The sequence below is a fragment of the Rhipicephalus microplus genome, chromosome X, assembly GCF_043290135.1.
Source record: "Rhipicephalus microplus isolate Deutch F79 chromosome X, USDA_Rmic, whole genome shotgun sequence".
NCBI classification, from domain to species: Eukaryota; Metazoa; Arthropoda; class Arachnida; order Ixodida; family Ixodidae; genus Rhipicephalus; species Rhipicephalus microplus.
Window position 1 is genome coordinate 352,097,802 of NC_134710.1, and position 21,349 is coordinate 352,119,150.

The window sequence follows — 21,349 nt, forward strand, 5'->3', positions numbered from 1 at the left end:
TTCCTATCTCTCTTTCCCTACATCTTCGTCTTTATCTCTTACTATTTATCTGTCCTGTCTTCTACTCTCTTCCGTTTACTTCCAAACTTCCTGGCGGCTAGGGTTAACCCTGTGCAAATAGCCTACCTTGGTCTAGGCGCATTGGGTTATAGTGGCGTTGTACGGCTGGCGTCTGCAGGTTTCAGCATCCGCAAGCTTGTAGCGTCCCCTCGTTGGGCTCCGTGGTGGGTGGCTGCCAACGCTGCTGAACAAAAATAAGACAGGCATGCATAGAGCATTCCCCCTACTGTCTGATCGTACCGGCTTAAAGCGGGTACGCACCGATGATATAAATTTTTTCAACCAGCCAAAAGAAACATATCCTCACTTTCATGTTATCCACTGTGAAAAAACTGAAAAGCAAGCCAGGACCGTCTCTTCTTTCCTAGTTTCTAGATGTCTTACCGAAACTCTTGGCACAGGATACAAGGTAACCAAAATGGCTAGTGGAGACCTTCTCCTCGAAATCCGTGACAAAAAACAATTTGAAAAGCTAGACCGTCTTTCAGATTTTGATGGCATACCAATAACCATAACACCACATAAATCAATGAACACAACTCGCAGAGTGGTATCTGACATGGACTTACTTGACTTGACTGAGACTGAACTTTTGGAGGGGTGGAAGAGCCAAAATGTCACTAATGTACAGAGAATCATTATCAGAAGAGATAATAAGGAAACACCGACAAAACATTTAATACTCACGTTTGCATCCAGTAAACTACCGGAATCTATTCAAACAGGGTACACGAAGACATCTATCAGGCCGTACATACCAAACCCTCGTCGTTGCTTCCAATGCCAGAGGTATGGCCATGGCTCTAAAACCTGTCGTGGTCGCCAGACTTGTGCACAATGTGGAGTCTTAGGCCACGTGTCTGAGAACTGCAAACAACCGCCACACTGTAAACTGCGAAGGAAACCATGCCGCATATTCACGCTCCTGCACGTACTGGAAAAAAGAAGAAATAATTACGTTGAAGGGGAAGGAGAACATTACATTTAAGGGGAGATGCGGGTCGAAAAACCGAGATTTTTTTCGAAAAAGTCGAATTTGTGTTTTCTTGCGTTTTGTATTTTGCCAACCCTTCTCCTTAATATATTAAAAAAATCAAAGCTGAGAATCAGCTAGAAGTTATCGAAAAATGCAATTAAAGAACTCGCGGTGGCTCGTGAAAGTGCGAAGTTACCCGATTTTCACGCACGCGGCACTTCGCTCTACGGCATCGCCGGCTCTTGAAATTTCGCGGGCATGTAGGCCTAACCCTCTTCTCCCAGAGCCCGCTTCGGCAAAGCGGCATTCATGCTAAAAATACAACAAAAAAATTGTTTTCCCACAGCATTTTAGTGTGGCGACTTGGCCTATGAAGTCACGTGGTATGATCGGAGCCCTGCCATTGGTTGCGAGCATTCCGCCGCACAGCCGGATGCGAGCGCTTTCTTCGTTCTCCTGCTTTCGCCGAGACATCGACGAACACAACCGCCGGAGTTATTATTTCCACGCCATGGATGCCGGCGAGAAATGCTACTTTCGCTCACGGAAGTTCGTTACGCGGCACCAGTACGAGGGAAGGCACCCTAAACGCAAACAGTGAGTGCCAGCGAGAGGTCCGTCTGCTGCTATGCCTAGCCGCGGTAGCAGCGACGCACCCGATTTGGATTGTTCGAGCTTTATTCCTACCGTCGATGACTTCATCAGCGCTTCAGAGTGAGAGATAAAGATGTTCGACGACTAAAGCATGTGTCAGACGAACGCGGAAGCACATTTATTTGTGAGACCGATGCGATGCAGAACCTCGTCAGTGGCGTAGTATGCTCCAACTGCGGGCGGTGCGAGCTGTCTATTTGAGTAATGGCAAGTAGACGATAAGGACTGGCATCACTTTCAGAACTTTAGCGCCGAAATGACGCATGTGCTGCAACTGTTGTTTCGTCCACGTATACGTCAAGCCGCGTGTATCAGTCATGCAGTGGAAGCGAGGAGACGTCCGCCAGCAGCAGTGCACGGGACACCTTCGCTGTGAGCGTGAAGTCTGTGGTCGCACCGCGTGTGATCGGCATCGGACACGAGCAGCTTGTGCGGGTTTTGTGCAATCATTGGTGTTAAAAAACCGGTGCGTCACAAGAACTGCCATTGGCTAAAAAAAAGTGCATACCGCCGCTGAAACCTCGAATGAGCCCAAGAGCAACGGCCCGTCGCCGCAGTACGGAAAAAAAAAAAAAAAAAAAAAAATGCTCGTTGGAAGGAGACAACGTGCAGAGGCTGTAAGGGTCCAATATATAGTGCTGGGTTATTCTGAAACTGTCAACTTTTTCAAGATAGCTTTGCTGACATTCTCTGTGAATTTCATTGAGATTGGTTGAAGAGTATAGTATTAAACATGTTTTTGAACTTTCAAACCGCTTTTTCTCAGTTCCTTATCTTTTGGCGTTTTTAGAGCTTGTGCACTATAATTTGTACGCTTTACGTAGTCGGATTGCAATGAAACTTGGCGTACTTAAAGTTTAACATGTCCTGAATTCAAATAAACAACTTTCAAAGGTCTCCAAAGCATATTCAGCTGGATTATTTCAGAAGCTTATTCCTTGAGTATGGTAAAACTCAAATTCAGCATTAGAATTTTTTTCTAGGCCAGCGCACAAATGTTACACAATGTTTCTTTGCTTTATTGAATTCTGCAATTTATTAGGAGCAACAATGGCTATTTTTAGAGCTTTCTTGTGCTTACTATTGTTGCCTTAGCTTGCACAAGAATGCATTGTTTTTACAAATGCATGGTCTGCAAAAAATTAACTAAATGAGCCATGAAAAAAATAAAAGCAGTTTTGAAAAGAGGAGCTCCAACTCTATAACTGGTGAAAGTTTCATTGAGCTGTCACAAATATCTGAAGAAAAAGTTTTTCGAGGAGCATCTCCCCTTAAGGAAGCACGGCGAAGAGTCGCTCCATTCTATTGACCTACATACGCTGATGCGGCGTGTCAGTGGGCACCGCCGCACCAGCCCTCGCCACTCCTTCGGCTTGTGCATACCGAGCCGGTGGTTGTGGCACCTGTCCCCAAGGCGGCTGCAGCCCAGGCTACACCGCCTACTCCCAAACAGAGACCGGAGACTCCAGAGTCCTCGGGTCTCAAGGCCTCACCTCACCAGGCGAGGCTTTAAATTCGAACTAACAGCCCGCACGTACGGGCATCCAGTGCCTCCGAGGAGGCAATGGATACGTCGGTACCCTTGGTGCCGAAGAGCGGCGTGGCTCCTTGGAGCGCGCCAAGAAAACAAAAAAGCAGATAACAGGGCCTGGTGACAGCCCTGTTAAGTGAAGTCAAACTCCCTGTCTAAACAGCCACTCGCTTTTCGTACACACAGCACTATTTTACATTCACCATGAACACTCAAATTATACAATGGAACGTCAGGGGCCTTCTCAGAAACCTTGACGACATCCAAGAACTCTTACACGAACACTCACCAAAAGTGCTGTGTGTATAAGAAACACACCTTAATTCAAAACACACAAATTTTCTTCAAGAATACGTTATTTTCCGAAAGGACCGTGTTGATGCCATGACATCATCCGGAGGTGTTGCCATCATAGTGAATCAAGGAATTGCATGCACACACTTACTACTCCAAACATCCCTTGAGGCAGTGGCTGTTCGAGCAGTTCTTTTTGATAAACTGATCACAATCTGCACTATTTACATTCCTCCTAGCTATCAGCTGCAAAAAAGTGATTTACACTCTCTAATTGATGAACTTCCGGAGCCTTATGTTCTCCTTGGAGACTTTAATGCGCATAGCAGGCTATGGGGTGACTCGGTATGGCGCGCGAGGTCGACTGATGGAACAGTTCCTTCTCTCGTCGAGCACATGTCTCCTAAATCGAAAAGACCAACCTATTATAATCTCGCTAATAACACCTACTCCTCCATAGACCTAAGCATAGTATCTCCATCTCTTGTGCCTCTACTCCAGTGGAAAGTCGTCAGTAATCTGTACGGAAGTGACCAGTTCCCCATAGTTTTGAGCACAACTAAAGTAACTGAGTGCCCACCACGTGTTCCCTAGTGGCTCATAAATAGAGCCGACTGGGAACACTTTTATACGATTGCTCGTCTAGGTTGGAATGACAGATGTACTTTGAACATTGATGTTGCTGTCAACTACTTCACAGCGTTTTTGATTGATGCTGCAACAAAATGCATCCCACAAACAAATGGACACCCTGGAAAACGGCGTGTGCTATGGTGGAACTCTGAATGTCGAAACACGCGCAAACAGCAAAACAGAGCTTGGAGGCTGCTTTGGAACTCACCGACAGCCGAAAATCTTGACACCTTCAAGAAAATAAAGTCTCAAGGCAGGAGAACGCGTCGGCAGGCCAGAAGAGAAAGCTGGCAGAAGTTTCTGTCAGGGATCAATTCATACACACAGGAGGCTAAAGTCTGGAACATGGTCGGTAGGATAGCAGGAAAACAAGTACACACACTTCCACTCGTAAACACTCAGGGTGATACCTTGGAAGATCAGGCAAACTTCCTCGGTGCACATTTCGAACAGGTGTCCAGCTCATCCCACTATACTGACACTTTCCAAAAATACAGAACAAGAATAGAAAAGCAGAAACTCGAACACAAATGCACTAGATACGAGGCATATAACCAAGCTTTCAGTCTAGCTGAGCTGCGAACGTCTCTAAACTCCTGCAGTACTTCTGCCCCAGGTTCTGACCGTGTGGTGTATGAAATGTTAAAAAAACTACCAATCGAAACACGAAAAATCTTACTTTGTTTGTACAATGCTATCTGGTTTTCTGGCAGTATTCCTACCTCCTGGAAAAAGGCTATTATTATTCCCATTTTGAAAGAGGGCAAGGACCCTTCTTTACCTTCGAGTTATAGGCCTATTGCACTTACAGGCTGCTTGTGCAAAGTCTTCGAAAAAATGATAAACTGCCGGCTTGTACATATCCTTGAAACAAACAATTTGCTCGACCCATTTCAGTGCGGGTTTCGAGAAAGTAGATCCACCACAGACCACCTTGTTCATATCGAGGCACAGATCAGGGACGCTTTTGTTCATAAACAATATTTTCTCTCTGTATTCCTCGATATCGAAAAGGCTTATGATACAACATGGCGTTTTGGAATTCTAAGAGACCTGTCCCACCTTGGTGAGCGCGGAAGAATGTTTCACATAATCGAAAATTACCTGTCAAACCGGACATTCCGTGTTCGAGTGGGCACGGTTCTTTCCCAATTATTTGTCCAGAAAACAGGCGTGCCACAAGGTGGTGTACTTAGCTGCGCACTTTTTCTCATCAAAATGAATTCCTTGCGTTTGTCCATTCCTCGCAATATGTTTTATTGTACATATGTCGATGACGTCCAGCTTGGCTTTAGATCTTGCAATCTGGCAATGTGTGAGCGGCAGGTTCAGTTAGGTTTAAACAAGGTCTCCAAATGGGCAGAGGAAAACGGATTCCGACTGAACCCACAAAAAAAGCACGTGTGTCTTGTTCTCCCGAAAGAGAGGCATGCACTCGGAACCTGACATACTGAACGGGCAACGTCTGTCCGTCAAAGCCGAGCATAAATTCTTAGGCTTAATCTTGGACAACAAGTTGACCTTCGTACCGTACACCAAGTATTTAAAAACAAAATGTTTAAAAGCAATGAATGTTATAAAAGTGCTGTCACGTACTATGTGGGGTAGTGATAGGCAATGCCTCATGAACCTCTATAGATATCTCATTCGCACCCACTTAGATTATGGGGCCGTTGTCTATCAGTCTGCTACTCAAAGTGCCTTGAAGATGCTGGACCCCGTACACCATTTGGGCATCCGCCTTTCTACGGGTGCTTTTCGCACCAGCCCCGTAGAAAGCCTTTATGTTGAGTCAAATGAGTGGTCGCTTCATCTGCAGAGAACTTACATGTCCTTTGTTTATTTCCTTAAGGTGAAAGCAGACAAGAAGCACCCCTCATACTCTACTATTAATGATCTGTCGAGCTACATTCTGTTTCAAAACAGGCCTTCGATGAGGCAGCCCGTCTCAGTTCGCCTGAAGGGTCTAGCTGAAGAAACTGGAGTGTCACTTGAACACAGTTTAATGGCTCCTGTAGCATACCCGCCACAGTGGCAATGGCAGGCTATAGACTGCGATGTGTCTTTCCTAGAAGTAACAAAACATGCACCTATTGCCCATATTCGAACATACTTCCTGGAACTTCAACACAAATACACACGTCCTGAGTTCTTTACAGATGCCTCCAAGTCTAACTCCTCAGTGTCCTACGCTGCTGTCGGCCCATCCTTTTCGGATGCTGGCCCTCTACATCCAGGCACAAGTATCTTCACAGCGGAAGCTTATGCGATACTTGTGGCAGCTAAACACATCAAGCAATTAAAAATACAAAAAGCAGTAATTTATACGGACTCCCTCAGTGTGGTAACGGTTCTGCACACTCTTAAAAAACACAAAAACCCAGTCCTTGTCTCACTTTACTCCATTTTGTGCACACTCTAGACACTCAAACAACATGTTGTAGTGTGCTGGGTGCCAGGGCACCGTGAGATTCAAGGCAACGTGAGGGCGGATCAGCTCGCTGCATCCGTCCACAAAAGCACTGCACCTACACCCATATCAATCCCGGCCCTTGATCTTAAGCAGTCTCTCAAATGAAACCTCAGGGTATACTGGCAGAGCAAGTGGGATACACACACACAAAACAAACTACACGTTATTAAGCCACACCTTGGTCATTGGCTGCCCGTATCGAAATCGCGTCATACAGAGGTAATACTAACGAGACTCGGGATAGGACACACATACGCGACACACACTTATCTTTTGTCTGGTGACGATCCACCATTGTGTGACAGATGTGGTGAAGCATTAACAGTCCTTCACATGTTAATCCAGTGCAAACACTTAGAAACTCTAAGAAAACAACATTTTCCATTACCCTACCGACAATATATACCTTTAAACCCTGCAATGTTCGTCAGTAGGGAACCGCTTTTTAGTCATAAATCATTGTTAGCGTTTTTAAAAGAAATTCATAGCTTTCATGTCACATACCCGGGCATTCCGTAGCACGACCTCTCCAGAGAGGTTCTTGCTGCGGTGGCTACACAAGAAAGCACTTGCCTCACGGCCCTTGGACGCAAGGGTATGAACGAGTGAGGCACTTGTGTTAATGCCATACATATCCACCATCGTCTTTTATTATCACCAACTTTTGTCATCTATTCACACCACACACACCTTTCACGGCATGGTCATGATTTTATTACTTGTATGTTCTTACCCGCCTTACCGCGAGGAATTTTATGGCCCTTATACAGCCGCTTATCACAATCATTGTCCATATTTTTAGTAAGATGAACTGGCGCTCTTTGGTCGTGAAATGGCCCTTGCGCTACAAAACATCAAATATCATCATCATACCGTATTTACTCGAGTCGATCCCGATTCTAGGCCGACCCTTTAAAAGTCTAAAGCCCAGAAAAAAAAATTTATCTCAAATGTAGGCTGACCGAAACAGCCAACACACCATTCACAAAGAGATAACATTTATTGAATATGAAGATGAAACAAAGCAGTTGGATCATGATGTAAATAACTAAAGAAACATACAGCCGCATACAAAACATAGCCCTGTTCTGTGTGTATTGTCATTCTTGTTCGTGCTGCTTTTAGTTATTTGCATCGTAAAAGATGCCGCGCTTGCGGATGCTGTGCTCATTTCGACTCGTCGCTGCTGCATCCCTCGACACTGACCTCTTTGTCACTGTCGTCAGACAATGTGCAATCCTCTGTGCCATCAAGTGCATTGGATATGCTGCACTTCTAAGGGGGGAGGCTACCCCGAAAACCAAACTTTTCATTTTTTAAGATATCTTCATGAAACTTTCAGGGTATGTTCACTACATTAAAACAAGAAAAACGACAGTTTCATGAAATTGTGTTCAGGGGTTCTAGGGGCAGTCTGAGGTCTAACTGGGTGGTTCACTTGTGTGCCTGAGGAAAAGCCGGAAGAAATCTCAGGACATACAAGAAGGCTGAAATTTTTTGCGGTCATTCCTGAATAGGTATCCTAGGGCACTAAAGAGCCGTTTTTTTTTCAATTTCCACTACAAAAAAATTTTATGCAACTTTGAATTTGATGTAGCCAGTAGGTATGACATTTATCAAAAAGTAATTATTTATTAATAACAAATGTCACCAATTTTGAAAAAAAAAAAAAAAAAAGCTTTTTACACTCTGGCAAAATCATCGGGAAGCAGAATAAAAGAAATGGCACGAAACGGCACACAAATCTGACAGCAGTTCTTGAGCGATCGCTTTCCTTAGCACCACAAGAAGCCGATTGATATGTGGGATTTAATGTCCCAAAACCACCATATGATTATGAGATACGCCGTAGGGGAGGCTCCAGAAATTTCCACACCTGGGGTTCTTCAACGTGCACCCGAATCTGAGCGCACAGGTCTACAGCACGTCCGCCTCCATAGGAAATGCAGCCGCCACAGCCGGGATTTGATCCCGCGACCTGCAGGTCAGGAGCCAAGTACCTTAGCCACTAGACCACCGTGGCGGGGCACGACAAGAAGCTAAAAAATCCAATTTGAGGCAACGGGCTTTGGAAGTTCAGCATATGTGTTTTCCTCAAAAAGCTCCAGCAGAGTAGCTTGAAGTGTCTTTGTGCACGTTTTTCTTCTTTCGTCTTCCCTCCATCTTCTCTAAGTGCCGCTTAGAATTTTTTTTTCAGAGCTACGTAGAGCATCTTTTTCAAAAGCTGGCTGCATTGGTTCAAATTTTTTTTTGTGCTGGTGTAGATTCAAGTTAGCGCGAACGGCGTCTTGGCAACTCGCATTCGCATCGATTTCTTCCTTAGGTAGGAAATTTATTTTATTTATTTATTTACTGATACTATCAGCCCTTACATAGGGCTATTGCAGGAGTGGAAAAAGAAGTACATGAAAACATAGCGATCCTTCAAGAACAGAACATAGTAAATAAATATTATCAGAAGTAACAAATTAGAGGACAATAATGAACTCATAAAGAAACGCAATCAAGAACTTAATCATTGAATGCACTAAAGCATGCAGAGACAAATAAAGCATTATTAATTACAAACAAGGATATGTGATAGGTAATTTAGAAACATGTCTATGGATGAGCTTGAAACGGCTTTATCGCTCAACAAATTCTATTCATTGATAGCTCTTAGAAAAAGCTATACTTAAAGCAATCCGTGGAAACAGTAGGTGCAGGTATAAACATTGAATGGAAATGTCTAGAAGTTTCAGTACGAAAAATATCCAAATATTCAGCGTACCTTATTTGAACACGGTCATGAATAATGAGGTAAAGATACTTACGTATTTCGTGTTTTGTACTAGCTTGAATCGAGGGTAGCTTCACTAGTGCACACAGTTAAGATAGAGAATCTGTCCACCGATATTTATTAAATATAAGTGCGTCCTCAGATGAAGGGTCGATGGCCCATGCACACTATAGGCCCCCAATGTCGAAGAAGTGCTGGGTCTGGCGGTCTTAGCAACACTCGGTGCCACGCTCGATGGGACCGATTCAAACCACGTGCTGGATCCAGTGATCTCGGACACGCTCGATGCATTCGCGGCTTCAGGTACACAGGGTTTGTAGGATTCTGGACAGGTAGCAGTCGACAGCACAGTTTCGCCGGTGCAAGCATTTAGCCACTGGGTTTTGCTGCAGAAAAGCAGAATTTCGATTCTCGTAGAATCCGCGTAACGCGCTGCCTTGCTTCGAACTAGCGCACCGTCTTCGGTTTCGTTGCCGGCATCACCCACAGCAACAAAAGTAAATGGCATAGAACTTGCGCAAAAAAACAAACAAAACTGATGGAAAATACAGCACAAGGCAAAAAGCTGACCGTAACCAATTGTCCATCGAAGCGGATGGAGCAGAGAGCAACAGACATTCTTTATTCTATGGCAACAGCGAGACGAGTGCGCCAGACGTGACATCGCCAGGAGAGACCACCCCCGCTTCCAGCACAGCAGCCAATGGCGGACATGCTTTCGCCCGTGAGATATGAATAAGCTGCTCTGGCCAATCAGCAGTCTGCATTGCATCTTGCAGAAATGCAGATAGCATCTGAACCGCGCCGTTGACGTCATTTTGAAAGGCGGCAAGCGAGAGAGGAAAAATTCACGGTCAGATGAAGGTGGAAATGTAAGCCCGTGCGCTCAGATTTGGCTGTACGTTGAAAAACCCAGGTGGTCGAAGTTGAAAAACCCAGGTGGTCGAAAATTCTGGAGTCCTCCACTACGGCGTCTCTCATAATTGTATGGTGGTTTTGAGACGTTCAAACCCCACATATCATCATAAAAAATTTAGGTCAAAACGAGACCAAGATGGCGTGGGGCAGCTGCATGGTCTCGGAATGGCGTGCGCGCGCGAAATTTGGTTTGATTTTGGTCTTTGCGCATTGTGGGCGCTGCGGTGGCCTTGAAAATAGCATCTTTTTTGCACTTAGGGGTTGAATTCATCATCATCATCATCAGCAGTAGCAGCCTGACTACGTTCACTGCAGGACAAAGGCCTCTCCCATGTTCCGCCAGTTAACCCGGTCCTGTGCTTGCTGCTGCCAATTCATACCCGCAAACTTCTTAATCTCATCTGTCCACCTAACCTTCTGTCTCCCCCTAACCCGCTTCCCTTCTCTGGGAATCCAGAGAAGGGAAGCGGGTTAGAGAAGGGAACCCTTAATGACCAGCGGTTATCCTGTCTACGCGCTACATGCCCGGCCCATGTCCATTTCCTCTTCTTTATTTCAACTATGATATCCTTAACCCCCGTTCGTCCCCTAATCCACTCTGCTCTCTTCTTGTCTCTTAAGGTTACACCTACCATTTTTCTTTCCATTGCTCGCTGCGTCGTCCTCAATTTAAGCTGAACCCTCTTTGTAAGTCTCCAGGTTTCTGCTCCATAGCTAAGTACCGGCAAGATACAGCTGTTATATACCTTCCTCTTGAGGGATAGTGGCAATCTCTATGTCATAATTTGAGAGTGCTTGTCAAATTCTAGTTACTTCAATCTCGTGGTTCGGCTCCGCGGTAATTACCTGCCCTAAGTAGACATAATGTTTTACAACTTCAAGTGCACTATTACCTATCTCGAAGCGCTGCTATTTTCCGAGGTTGTTGTACATTACTTTCGTTTTCTGCAGATTAATTTTAAGACCCACCTTTCTGCTCTCCTTGTCTAACTTCGTAATCATGAGTTGCAATTCGTCCCCCGAGTTACTCAGCAATGCAATGTCATCGGCGAAGCGCAGGTTACTAAGGTACTCTCCATTGACTCTTATCCCTAACTGTTCCCATTCTATAGGCTTCTGAAAAGATCCTGTAAGCACGCGGTAAATAGCACTGGGGAGATTGTCTCCCCCTGCCTTACACCCTTCTTGATTGGTATTCTGTTGTTTTCTCTATGAAGCACTATGGTAGCAGTTGATCCCCTGTAGATTTCTTCCAGGATGTTTATATATACTTCATCGACGCCCTGATTCCACAGTGTCTGCATGACGGCTGATATTTCTACTGAATCAAATGCCTTTTCGTAATCTATGAAGGCTATGTATAGCGGTTGGTTATATTCTGAGCATTTCTATATTACCTGATTGATAGTATGAATGTGGTCGATTGTTGAGTAGCCTGTTCCTTTGGTTGATTGAATTCTAATGTTTTCTTTACTCTGTTAGCAATTACCTTTGTAAATAGCTATATACTACAGAGAGCAAGCTGATTGGCCTGTAATTCTTCAAGTCCTAGTCATCTCCTTTCTTATGTATTAAGATGATGTTAGCGTTCTTCCAAGACTCTGGTACTCTTCCCGTCAGGAGACACCTTGTAAACAGGGTGGCTAGTTTCTAACACAATCTATCCTCCATCTTTCAGCAGATCTGATGTTACCTGATCCTCACCAGCAGCTTTGCCTCTTTGCATGCTCTCCAAAGCTCTTCTAACTTCTTCTATCATTACTGGTGGGGTGTTATCTGGGTTACTGCTATTTGTTATAGTATTAAGATCGTGGTTGTCCCGGCTACTGTACAGATCTCTGTAAATTTCCACCGCTATTTGGTAGTTATTTTGCCTTCTTTTTCCCTTAGTGCATACATTCGATTTTCGCTTATCCCAAGTTTTCTCTTCACTGCTTTGACGCTTCCTCCGTTTTTCAGAGCGTGTTCAATTCTCTCCATGTTATACCTTCTTACATCGCATACCTTGCAGCTATTAGTCAACTTCGAAAGCTCTGCCAGTTCTATTTTGTCTGTTGTACTTGAGACTTTCATGATTTGACGCTTCTAAATGAGATTCTTCGTTTCCTGGGAAAGTTTGCCAGTGTCCTGTCTAATTACCCTGTCACCAACTGCCACTGCACACTCCCTAATGATACTCGTTAGATTATCATTCATTGCATCTACGCTGAGGTTGGTTTCCTCACTAAGAGCCGAGTACCTGTTCTGAAGCGAGACTCTGAATTCCTGTACTTTTCCTCTCAGTGCTAGCTCATTGATTGGCTTCTTGCGTATCAGTTTCTGTCGTTCCTTCAAGTCTAGGCGAATTCGAGACTGTACCATTCTATGGTCACTGCATCGTACCTTGCCAACCACTTCCACATCCTGCACGATGCCTGGGTGTGCACTCATTATAAAGTCTATTTCGTCCTTATTTTCGCCATTAAGTCTCCTCCATGTCCACTTGCGGTGCGGTTTCCTCGTTTTCAGTAGAAGGTATTTAAAATTCGTAAATTAGTGCGTTCTGCGAATCGTTGAATTAGACGGTGATATTTACAGAATAGGTAGTTTATGTGATATACAATCCAAAAATATGGTTTTTCAAAAACACTTTTTCACGATTTTTCGCTTTCACGCTGCAGCAGCAGCCCCTCCAGCAATGCACATTTTTTTTTCGTCCACTTCAAAGTTCCTCTCGGCTTGAATGTTGGACGACAACTCCATGGCTAGGACAACTTTCCTTTTATAGGTGGCACTATAATGACACCGCCTGTTTGGTGCCGTTGAGCTATGCTGTGTACGGACCACTCGAAGCGCGACTAGAAACGACGAAGGGCTCTCCTTGCCATAATGATCAAAATGGTGGCCTCTTGTGTGTACCTAAGCCAGTTTGGCTCGGCTGCTTACGACTACAATTCCGTCGAGGTGGCGCTAGTTGTGCACCACTCTTCTTAATGAAAAGATGATGCCCTTTTCAAAATCATGGAATCTAAGCTGACCCTGTGGTTTGATACAAAGAAATTTTTTAGAAAAGTATCGGCCTAAATTCGAATGAATGCAGTATGCGGTAAAGCGCCCTCCATCTGCAGCGTGGCCCCGCACTTCATGCTAATTAAAAGCGTGCCACTGCGAACTGAAAGCTAGTTTTCTTTTTTGGTTTGTAAGGAGGGGGAGGGTACATCCGTGAATGCGCCCACGGCGGAAAGAACAGCGACAATGCCAGCTCGTAGGGCGCACGCTTGCCTCCCCGCTTAGCACTCGCTTATGCGTGAGAATCGACCAGGCCACGAGCGCGCCGTGCGCGAAGCGGCGCACTCGTGGCCTCGTGGTGAAAATTGTTGTGAAGGATCGTTCCCGTTGTTACTTTGTTACATAGAGGTCGCAAATACTTGTGCTTCTATGGGGTAATGGCAAGAAATAGAAAAACTTCGTTATGTCAAGGAATTCATTATATGGAGGTTCGTTATAAGGAGGTTTACCTGTATAAACGAAATTGAAACCGCATTGGTAACAGTCTCCTGCCAGAAAAGCCGGCACTGTGTCCTCGGCATCACCTAATGGCGATGGAGCGCACTTTGTTGCGACTTCGCGTTGAATGCTGTTGTGCGCAACTGAAATGTGCACATCGTATTTGATGCCTTGTGAAATGCTGATGTCAAGGAAAACTGTTTGCACCATGGAGATGGTGCATTGCATCCTTTTTCCTGTGCCTAATGCCCATGGCAAAGTGCAGCATGGAAATGGAGGTATGCAGATGAATGTAGACTAGGAAAATTTGCACAGGACAAAAATGAGAAAATACTTGGGTCTTGAAAAACAAGCTAGCACACTAGCTGGAGCGACTCCTTGTTAAGTGAAGCTTGTGCAGGTAGCGGCCCTGGGAAATGCACACGATCAAGGCGTGTGCACACACGATACGCTCATGATCCAGGAGAGATTTGAAAGCCAAGAAAACTGATTCACAGAGCCAAATGAACTGCCAGAAAAACAAATTTTCCAATTCAAGAGGCGATACGGTGCCTTTACTTGCAGTACTTTCTGACAGTCAAGTTGGGACGTGCAAGTTTTTATTTTTAACTCCTAACTGAATATTTGCAGGGTGCATACAAGTCCTTGAAATCCTTGAAATTCCTTGAATAATAAAAATGCGTTTTCAAGGCCCTTGAGAAAGTTTTGGAATTTTTCCCCATCTTTCAAGACCTTCGAAATTCCTTAGCAGTGCACTCTCGTGTTGACATTATGGCCTTCTAAACATGGTGGATCGGCATGTCAACCTGTCAAACTCTCCATTTGAAGAGCAGTAATGGGGGGTGGGTGCACGTGGTTTTGTTTTTCAGAACTGCACGTGCAAAAAAAAAAAGCCAGTTTTGTGGTGACGGCGAAGCAGTCAAAGTTATAGCAACAGTGTTAAATAGCAAGCAACTCGGTATATGCAGTGCTCCACTTGAAGGGAAGCTGAAGGGATTTTTAGAATTCAATCAAACTTCGTGTTTAGGAAGGACCGACATTATTGTTGACCATGTCAATTGTTTTCGCGGTTCTAGCAGCAGGAGCTTTATAACAGGAGAAATAAAAGCTTGTCTTGCTCTGCCCCCGCGAGTGTAGACGTGGAAACATTAGTAATCTTCGTTTCCTCTGGCCCGGAGCAAGTGTTCTTTCTTATCTTCAACCATGGACTTCATGACTAACCCGTGTTGTGCCGTTGCCGGAACTAATCGAAGAGTGCACACTTCAACAGTGTTTCTGTTGTAGATGACGCGGCATATGGAGAATGACGTCACCATGTTCTCTCGCTATCTCAAGAAGCCCGGCGGTGACAGCTACTGGTTTTTTCTCGGAAAAGTGCTATTGGCATTCAATTTGGAGAACTTTCACATCGCTTTTCTGATTGAGCAGGGATGGGATCAAACTGTCCTTACACGCTCCAAGGTCATTTTTTTTTAGAAAAGTGCTTCAGCTTCTCTGTAAGCACTAAGGGCGCACGAAAATAACACGCACAAGAAGAATGCTAACGAACAACTCTCACTCTTGACATTTGCAGCGTGCTGCTTGAACAGGAAAAAAGATGCTTGAAAAGAATGCACAGGTATGCACTGGATGAGTGTGAAGTGACAGTTGTTACTTGCACACAACCCAACACTCTTGAATTTTTTGTTCTTGAAAACTGCTGCGCATGGAGCATGACCTCGGAGATGTTGGGCACTGGTTTCTCTCCGTCGTCCCAATCACACAGAGACGAATAATTTGATTTCACATGTGGGCAAGACTGTTTCTTACGCACCACGCCACTCGACACCGAGGCATTATTGAGGCTACCGCCGCGGTTTTGGTGCGACTTCCTGCTACTAATATGATTTCGGGCTACTGTATGATGTTCCACCAACTTATGACTGGTCATTGTGTGCAGCAGTAATGAACGCGATAGAAACCACACGAAAATATGGTTGTCTGCAATAGGCATTTTTTTACTGTAAGTGCAATAAAATGAGTCATTTTTGATAATTTTATAGGGCAAAATTGCAGCTTTACATGCCATTTTGAGTTCTTGAAAAACTTGACACAGGTCCTGGAAAGTCCTTAAATATCCTTGAATATTCACCTTGGAAACCTGCACGAACCCTGATTAGATTGGTTAGTCAAACAAACAAAAAAAAAAGTTGATTTTTTTCCCTTGCACTGTATCACATAGTCTTTGTACAATGTGGTGTCCATGTTATGTATAATAGAGGTGTTTAATACATTTTTATGTGGGTTTTGAGGGTACCAAACAGGTTCATCATAAAGTGCGGTTCATTGCAAAAACCGGATGTGTATAAGCGAGGTTGCATCTTGCATGAAAATAACCTGGTTATATTCAAAAATTTGTCATAAAGGTATCTTCCTAACACTACAGCTATTGCAAGACTGTTCTTATTTTACTTTGTTATAACCAATATTTCGTTATATCCAGGTTATATCGAGCTTTGAGTGTATGTCTATAGTTTGGTTTTGCCAGTATGCAACTACCACGGGCCACTTCAATTCACCGTGCAGCACTCCAAGCCAGGCTGCCGCATTGTGGCAATATTTTCTGACACGATTAAAGTTTATAATGTTGCTAGTACAGTTGAGCCACATTATGATCAACCATAATAGACTAAGCGTTTCTTTAAAAAACATGGGGGGGGGGGGGTGGCATTTAAAGTCAACTAAGGAATCATTTGCTTTTTTGCTTTAATTAATGGGAGGCTGTCTTATTTCGTTATGAACCTGTGTTGGAGTGTTAGTTTTTTTCTTTTTATTTTTCATTGGTTCATAGTGCAATTTTCGTCTTAATTGTGCTCTTGGATGAGACTTCACTGAAATTTTTGTTTGGTATGAAATAAATTATTTTTGCTCAAATTGAGGGAGAGGTTTAGCTAGCTATTATCGACTCACAATATGACCTGGGGCTTTACAATCAAGAAATATCTTCCAGAAGATGCATGCTCATAATTTTTTATTGGTCAAAACTGAAAAACCAGTGCCTAAGCACTCTGATGATGCTAGAGTTGTCATGTTGCAAATCGTAGTGCCTTACGAAAACAACACCCGACTGTGAGGTTACAACTGTCTGTTTCTTCTTTGCACAGGACTTAGCAAGTCAGACAAGAGTGAGCCCAAATCAAAGGCAGTTCTCGCTGACTCAGTATGTGAAGAGAGTTAAGGATTGCCCAGATGCTATGAAGGTCCTTGGCAATTGGGGTTTGTCGCTGGAATCCGGTGCAGTGAGTGTGAGTATAGTTGGCTACTCATTTTGTTTTTTATGCCTAGACTTTTTTTGCTGCAAAGATGGTGTATTGGTAGCCTTTGGTTGTCTTTTGGATTTGTTCATTGAGCTAGGTAACAAAATGTAATACTTAAATGAAGCAGTTAATAAAAGCTAGTACTACTACACTAAATATTTTGTTAGCCAAAAAAAAACTTATTTTTTTTCCCAGTTGCTATTTCTACTGTAAGTCATAGCTAAGATTTCGTGAATTCATTAAGTATTCAAATATTTTTATAGTGTCAATTCTTGCTACAAAAAAACTTACGGGACATCCAAAAGTTTCATTCAAGGGGGAAATCTCATTGTGTCATACCTGTGTCACACGGGCGCGTAAAAAGTCTTTTAAGTAAGCGGTCTTTTACGAAGTTGAAAGACTTTTAACAAAGGGGTGTTTGCGGCGCAGACACACGGCAGCAACGATCTCCTTTTAGTGTTTTCGTTCGAAGACGCTAGCGAAAGCGTGGCGCTAGCAGTTAAAAGAGAAACAATGAAAATTAAACGATGTATCACGATGTACAAATTAAAAACTTGTTGCACTGCTTGTTTCTTCAAATAAATTTAAGAATAAGAGATCAAGAAACACCAATGTGAATGTTTTTTGCACTATATAAGAAAGCATTCCCATAACTAGCGACGTGCGCAAGTCCGTCTGGCATCCCTGGGCTTTTATTTACCGTATTTGTTTTTCGCTGGTCTCGACTGCTCTCGACACGTTATGGGCGACCATACGGGAGAAAAAACGAGGATTGCAAGCCTCATGGCCTGCCTTCTCGCTCTGGAAAGCGAGGCAGACGCTGCAAAAGCCGCCAAGGAGAGGATAAAGCAGCAAATTCTGTTCAGCAATTCCTTGCTGTGCGCACTGGAGCTGTCGGAGAAAGCCTGCGATCGATCGATCTGGGCCTTCAGACGAAACGAGAGGTGGTTCGAGGGAACTGTACCTCACCTCGGTGAGCAGAACTTCAAACAATCTTTTCGAGTGTACCCGTCCACATTTCGTTTCATTGTGGAGAGCTTGCGCAGTGAGCTCGAAAGACAGTGCACCAACATGCGTGAAGCCATCACTCCTGAGAAGCGAGTCGGCATTGCCCTATACAAGCTGTGCTCGTCAGCCGAAGATAGGACTGTGGCCAACCTCTTCGGCGTTGGACGCTCGACAGTAAATACCTTATACAGGCAGTTTTGCGAGGCTGTTGTCGCTGTACTGGAACACGAGTGGATCAAAATGGTGACCCCAGAGGAAATGGCGAGGCACATTCAGGAATTCGAGGCCGTCACCGGTTTCCGCCAAGGCGTCGGAGCCTTGGATGGATGCCACTTTCCGATCTCGCCACCTAAGGAGCATGCCACAGACTACTACAACTACAAAGGCTGGTAAGTGGCCTAATACAACTTCTTAATGTAAAAAAAAAAGCATGATTTATACCGTATTTTAATGTGCCTAGAAAACAGCACTATTCAACCTTTTCGTTACGCTATATAGTTCACTCCTAACTCTGCCACAAGGGCAAGTCCACATCGCAATAAAAAAAAAAAAAAAAAGCAATGCGAAGTACTTTCGTCAACGCACAATTGGTTCCTACCATCTCGCATCATTTACAGGCATTAGAGCAAGCCAAGCAACGCAATTTTCACGTAAGCATTTTAATGCAACAGCATGAAGATGCCAGATTGCATTTGCAATGATAATTCCGACATGCTCATAACGGCCGCAGAAAGCAGCAGCTCATCTGCAGAAAACTTAATGTCTATTACCTACTATGTTGAAGACATATGACAAGGCTGCAAGAAAAAAAAAAAAATCCCTGGCTCCATTAATGACCACAGAAAACAGCGGATTCTTAGCTGTACACAAATATACATGCTTTTGTGATAGTACTTTAAGGTAGCTGCACCACTGTAACAACTACAAAAACACACGCACACACATTTGGTGTTTATTGCACTTCGCTGCATTCACCTTACGTGCCACGCTCTTTGTTTTTTGCAGGTATAGTATCATCTTGCTGGCACTTGTGGATCACAGATACCGCTTCAGGTATATCAACGTTGGAGCACCTGGACGCTGCCATGACTCGCACGTGTTTGGGTATTCGCAAATATCCAATGCTATTAAGGGTCCCCTTTTTAAAGCTCCACTTGCCACCATAGCCGGGACAGTAGTACCACCACTAATTCTGTGTGACCAAGCATTTGCATTGGCACCCAGCCTGATGAAGCCGTTTGGACACCGCGGGAAGATTAGTGAAAGTGAAAAAAAGTTCAACTATCATTTAAGTTCAGCTAGGAGAATTGTTGAAAATGCATTTGGAAGGCTTAAGGCCAGGTTCCGCTTCACTGCAAAAAGGATGGAGTGCCATGTAGGCAATGCTCGCTTAGTAATACGGGCATGCTGCGTGCTAAGCAACATTTGTGAGCACTTCAATGACAATGTCCACCCGCAGTGGTTAAATGAAGTGCAGCAGTCAGACGTTGACTTCCCACAGCCGTCATGCACAACAGAAGTCCAAGTTGGAAACGCAGCAGACATAAGGGCCGCGCTTGTGGACTACTACAGTCAAGTGAACTAAAACGCAACAATCACAAGAATCGCCGGAATGAGTACAGGAAATCGCATCACTTTTTATTAAAAAAATCAACCATTGCATCCACAAGTTTCTCCTGCAGCTTTAATGCTTTTGTTCGGATCTCTATCTCCTCTTTATGGGCGGCTTCAAATTGCTCCCTCAAGAGTCGCTGCTCATTCAGCATCTTCTCCTTCATTTCGGCACCTGTGTATTTTCTTCGTTTTCTGCGGGCGCGATCTCCACTGTCGCTTGGGCTGTTTCTGCGCCCGGTGACACAGTCTTGGATGTTGCTTGGCTGCTGAGGTGCTGCTGAAGCCTGTGCGAATTCGGGTGCATCTACTTCCGTATCGTCACTTGACGATCCGGTCACCATGCCAGAGATGAGCTGCATTTCAAGAAAATGACAGAAATGCGGTGATTGCACATTTTCACATGTGAAATAGCCATTAACAACTGTGTGCTATACGTCTGAGTGATGGAAATGTCACATAGAGAAGGAAATGTCAACAAGAGTGCTTTTTGTGTTACAATGCTGACTCCCACACGAATTGCTTAACCATTACGTTTACCCTAAGGACTGGTGTAATGGTTCCAAAAGCTCTGTGACGCCGAAATGGCAATGTGAGTGCAGATGTATTTCAGCCACTGCAGTATTTGTCCCAGAATGTACTCTTATGATTGTCCCTGTTATATTTGTTCTGGTTTGTGCCACCATGTCATGTTAAATCATACTTTATTGTGGTGATGTGGCTGATTAAACGCAAAAGAAAATGCTTTCTGAAAATATATTTCTTTGTTGGTTTATTTAAAACACTACAGCAACAATATCTCGGAGAACATGGCTAAAGGCAAACATGAAGCACCAACGTGGTGCACACTGTGCTACACTGGTACAAAGAGTGGGTTACAGCTTCAAAAAACAAAAAGCCACTGCCATTGCACTTAACGCTGCTACTTGCTTGCAATAAAGAATGTAGCTGCCACTAGAAGTTACTTACTTCCTCAACTGAGGGACTGCTGCTTGCTGGGCTCGAGCTGATCCCAGCCTCCTCCATTAAAGAGGGGTCGTTTACAGGCAGGCTTCCAAGAAATCTGTGGATCTCTACAAAAAAGGTCCAGCTTGGTGGGGACGAGCCCGTTGTCTTTTCTTCAAGGCATTTCCTGAAGAATACGAAAATAAATGATTAAACAGATGTTACAAGACTGACAACTGCGCGCTGAGAAAACCACTGGTACATGCAAAATGTACAATCGCGCGGCGAAAAGTAGAAAGAAGCGAATTGTTAAACCTACGCCACATCAAGTGCGCGTTTCCTTCTTGTTACATGACAGGTTTGCACGCTTAACAAGCAACAAAGACGCGTTTCTTGACGTTTGTACTTAAACATGTGTAACTGCAACATCGCGTCATTGTAAAGCAATTCCACTGCAAATCGCCGAAAAGAAACTTTGTGTGCGGCTAAAACGCGCGATAAGCATGCTTCCAAACGTGGCCATTCACTTGGTGTTCAACGTTTTGCCTACGGTGGGGCGTCGTTTCGAAAAGATTGTTCGGACGTTTCCCACGCCAAATGCGCTTCACCTGCTCGCGAAAAAATTCTGCTGCTCAAATCGCCAGTAAACTTACTGGAAGCATTCGATAACATACCTGCAATACAA

General features: G+C 44.2%; 3 protein-coding genes across 3 annotated transcripts in view; 2 read left to right on the plus strand and 1 right to left on the minus strand.

Moving 5' to 3' along the window:
- The window catches only part of LOC119161148 (piwi-like protein 1), a 292,627-nt gene that overhangs the window by 176,869 nt on the left and 94,409 nt on the right, over positions 1-21,349 (plus strand). The window contains exon 12 of the mRNA XM_037413500.2: positions 16,948-17,088. Within this exon, the coding sequence (XP_037269397.1) occupies positions 16,948-17,088 (141 nt within the window). The remainder of the gene's footprint in view (positions 1-16,947; positions 17,089-21,349) is intronic.
- Positions 17,537-19,819, plus strand: LOC142776343 (uncharacterized). Its single transcript, XM_075879850.1, has 2 exons — positions 17,537-18,497; positions 19,114-19,819. Exons 1-2 carry the CDS (start codon positions 17,842-17,844, stop codon positions 19,691-19,693), a joined length of 1,236 nt encoding a protein of 411 aa, XP_075735965.1. The 5' UTR covers positions 17,537-17,841; the 3' UTR covers positions 19,694-19,819.
- LOC142777010 (uncharacterized) lies at positions 19,740-21,337 on the minus strand. The gene is made up of 2 exons (XM_075881319.1): positions 20,689-21,337; positions 19,740-20,075 (listed from the first exon to the last, which is right to left on the minus strand). Exons 1-2 carry the CDS (start codon positions 20,743-20,745, stop codon positions 19,740-19,742), a joined length of 393 nt encoding a protein of 130 aa, XP_075737434.1. The 5' UTR covers positions 20,746-21,337.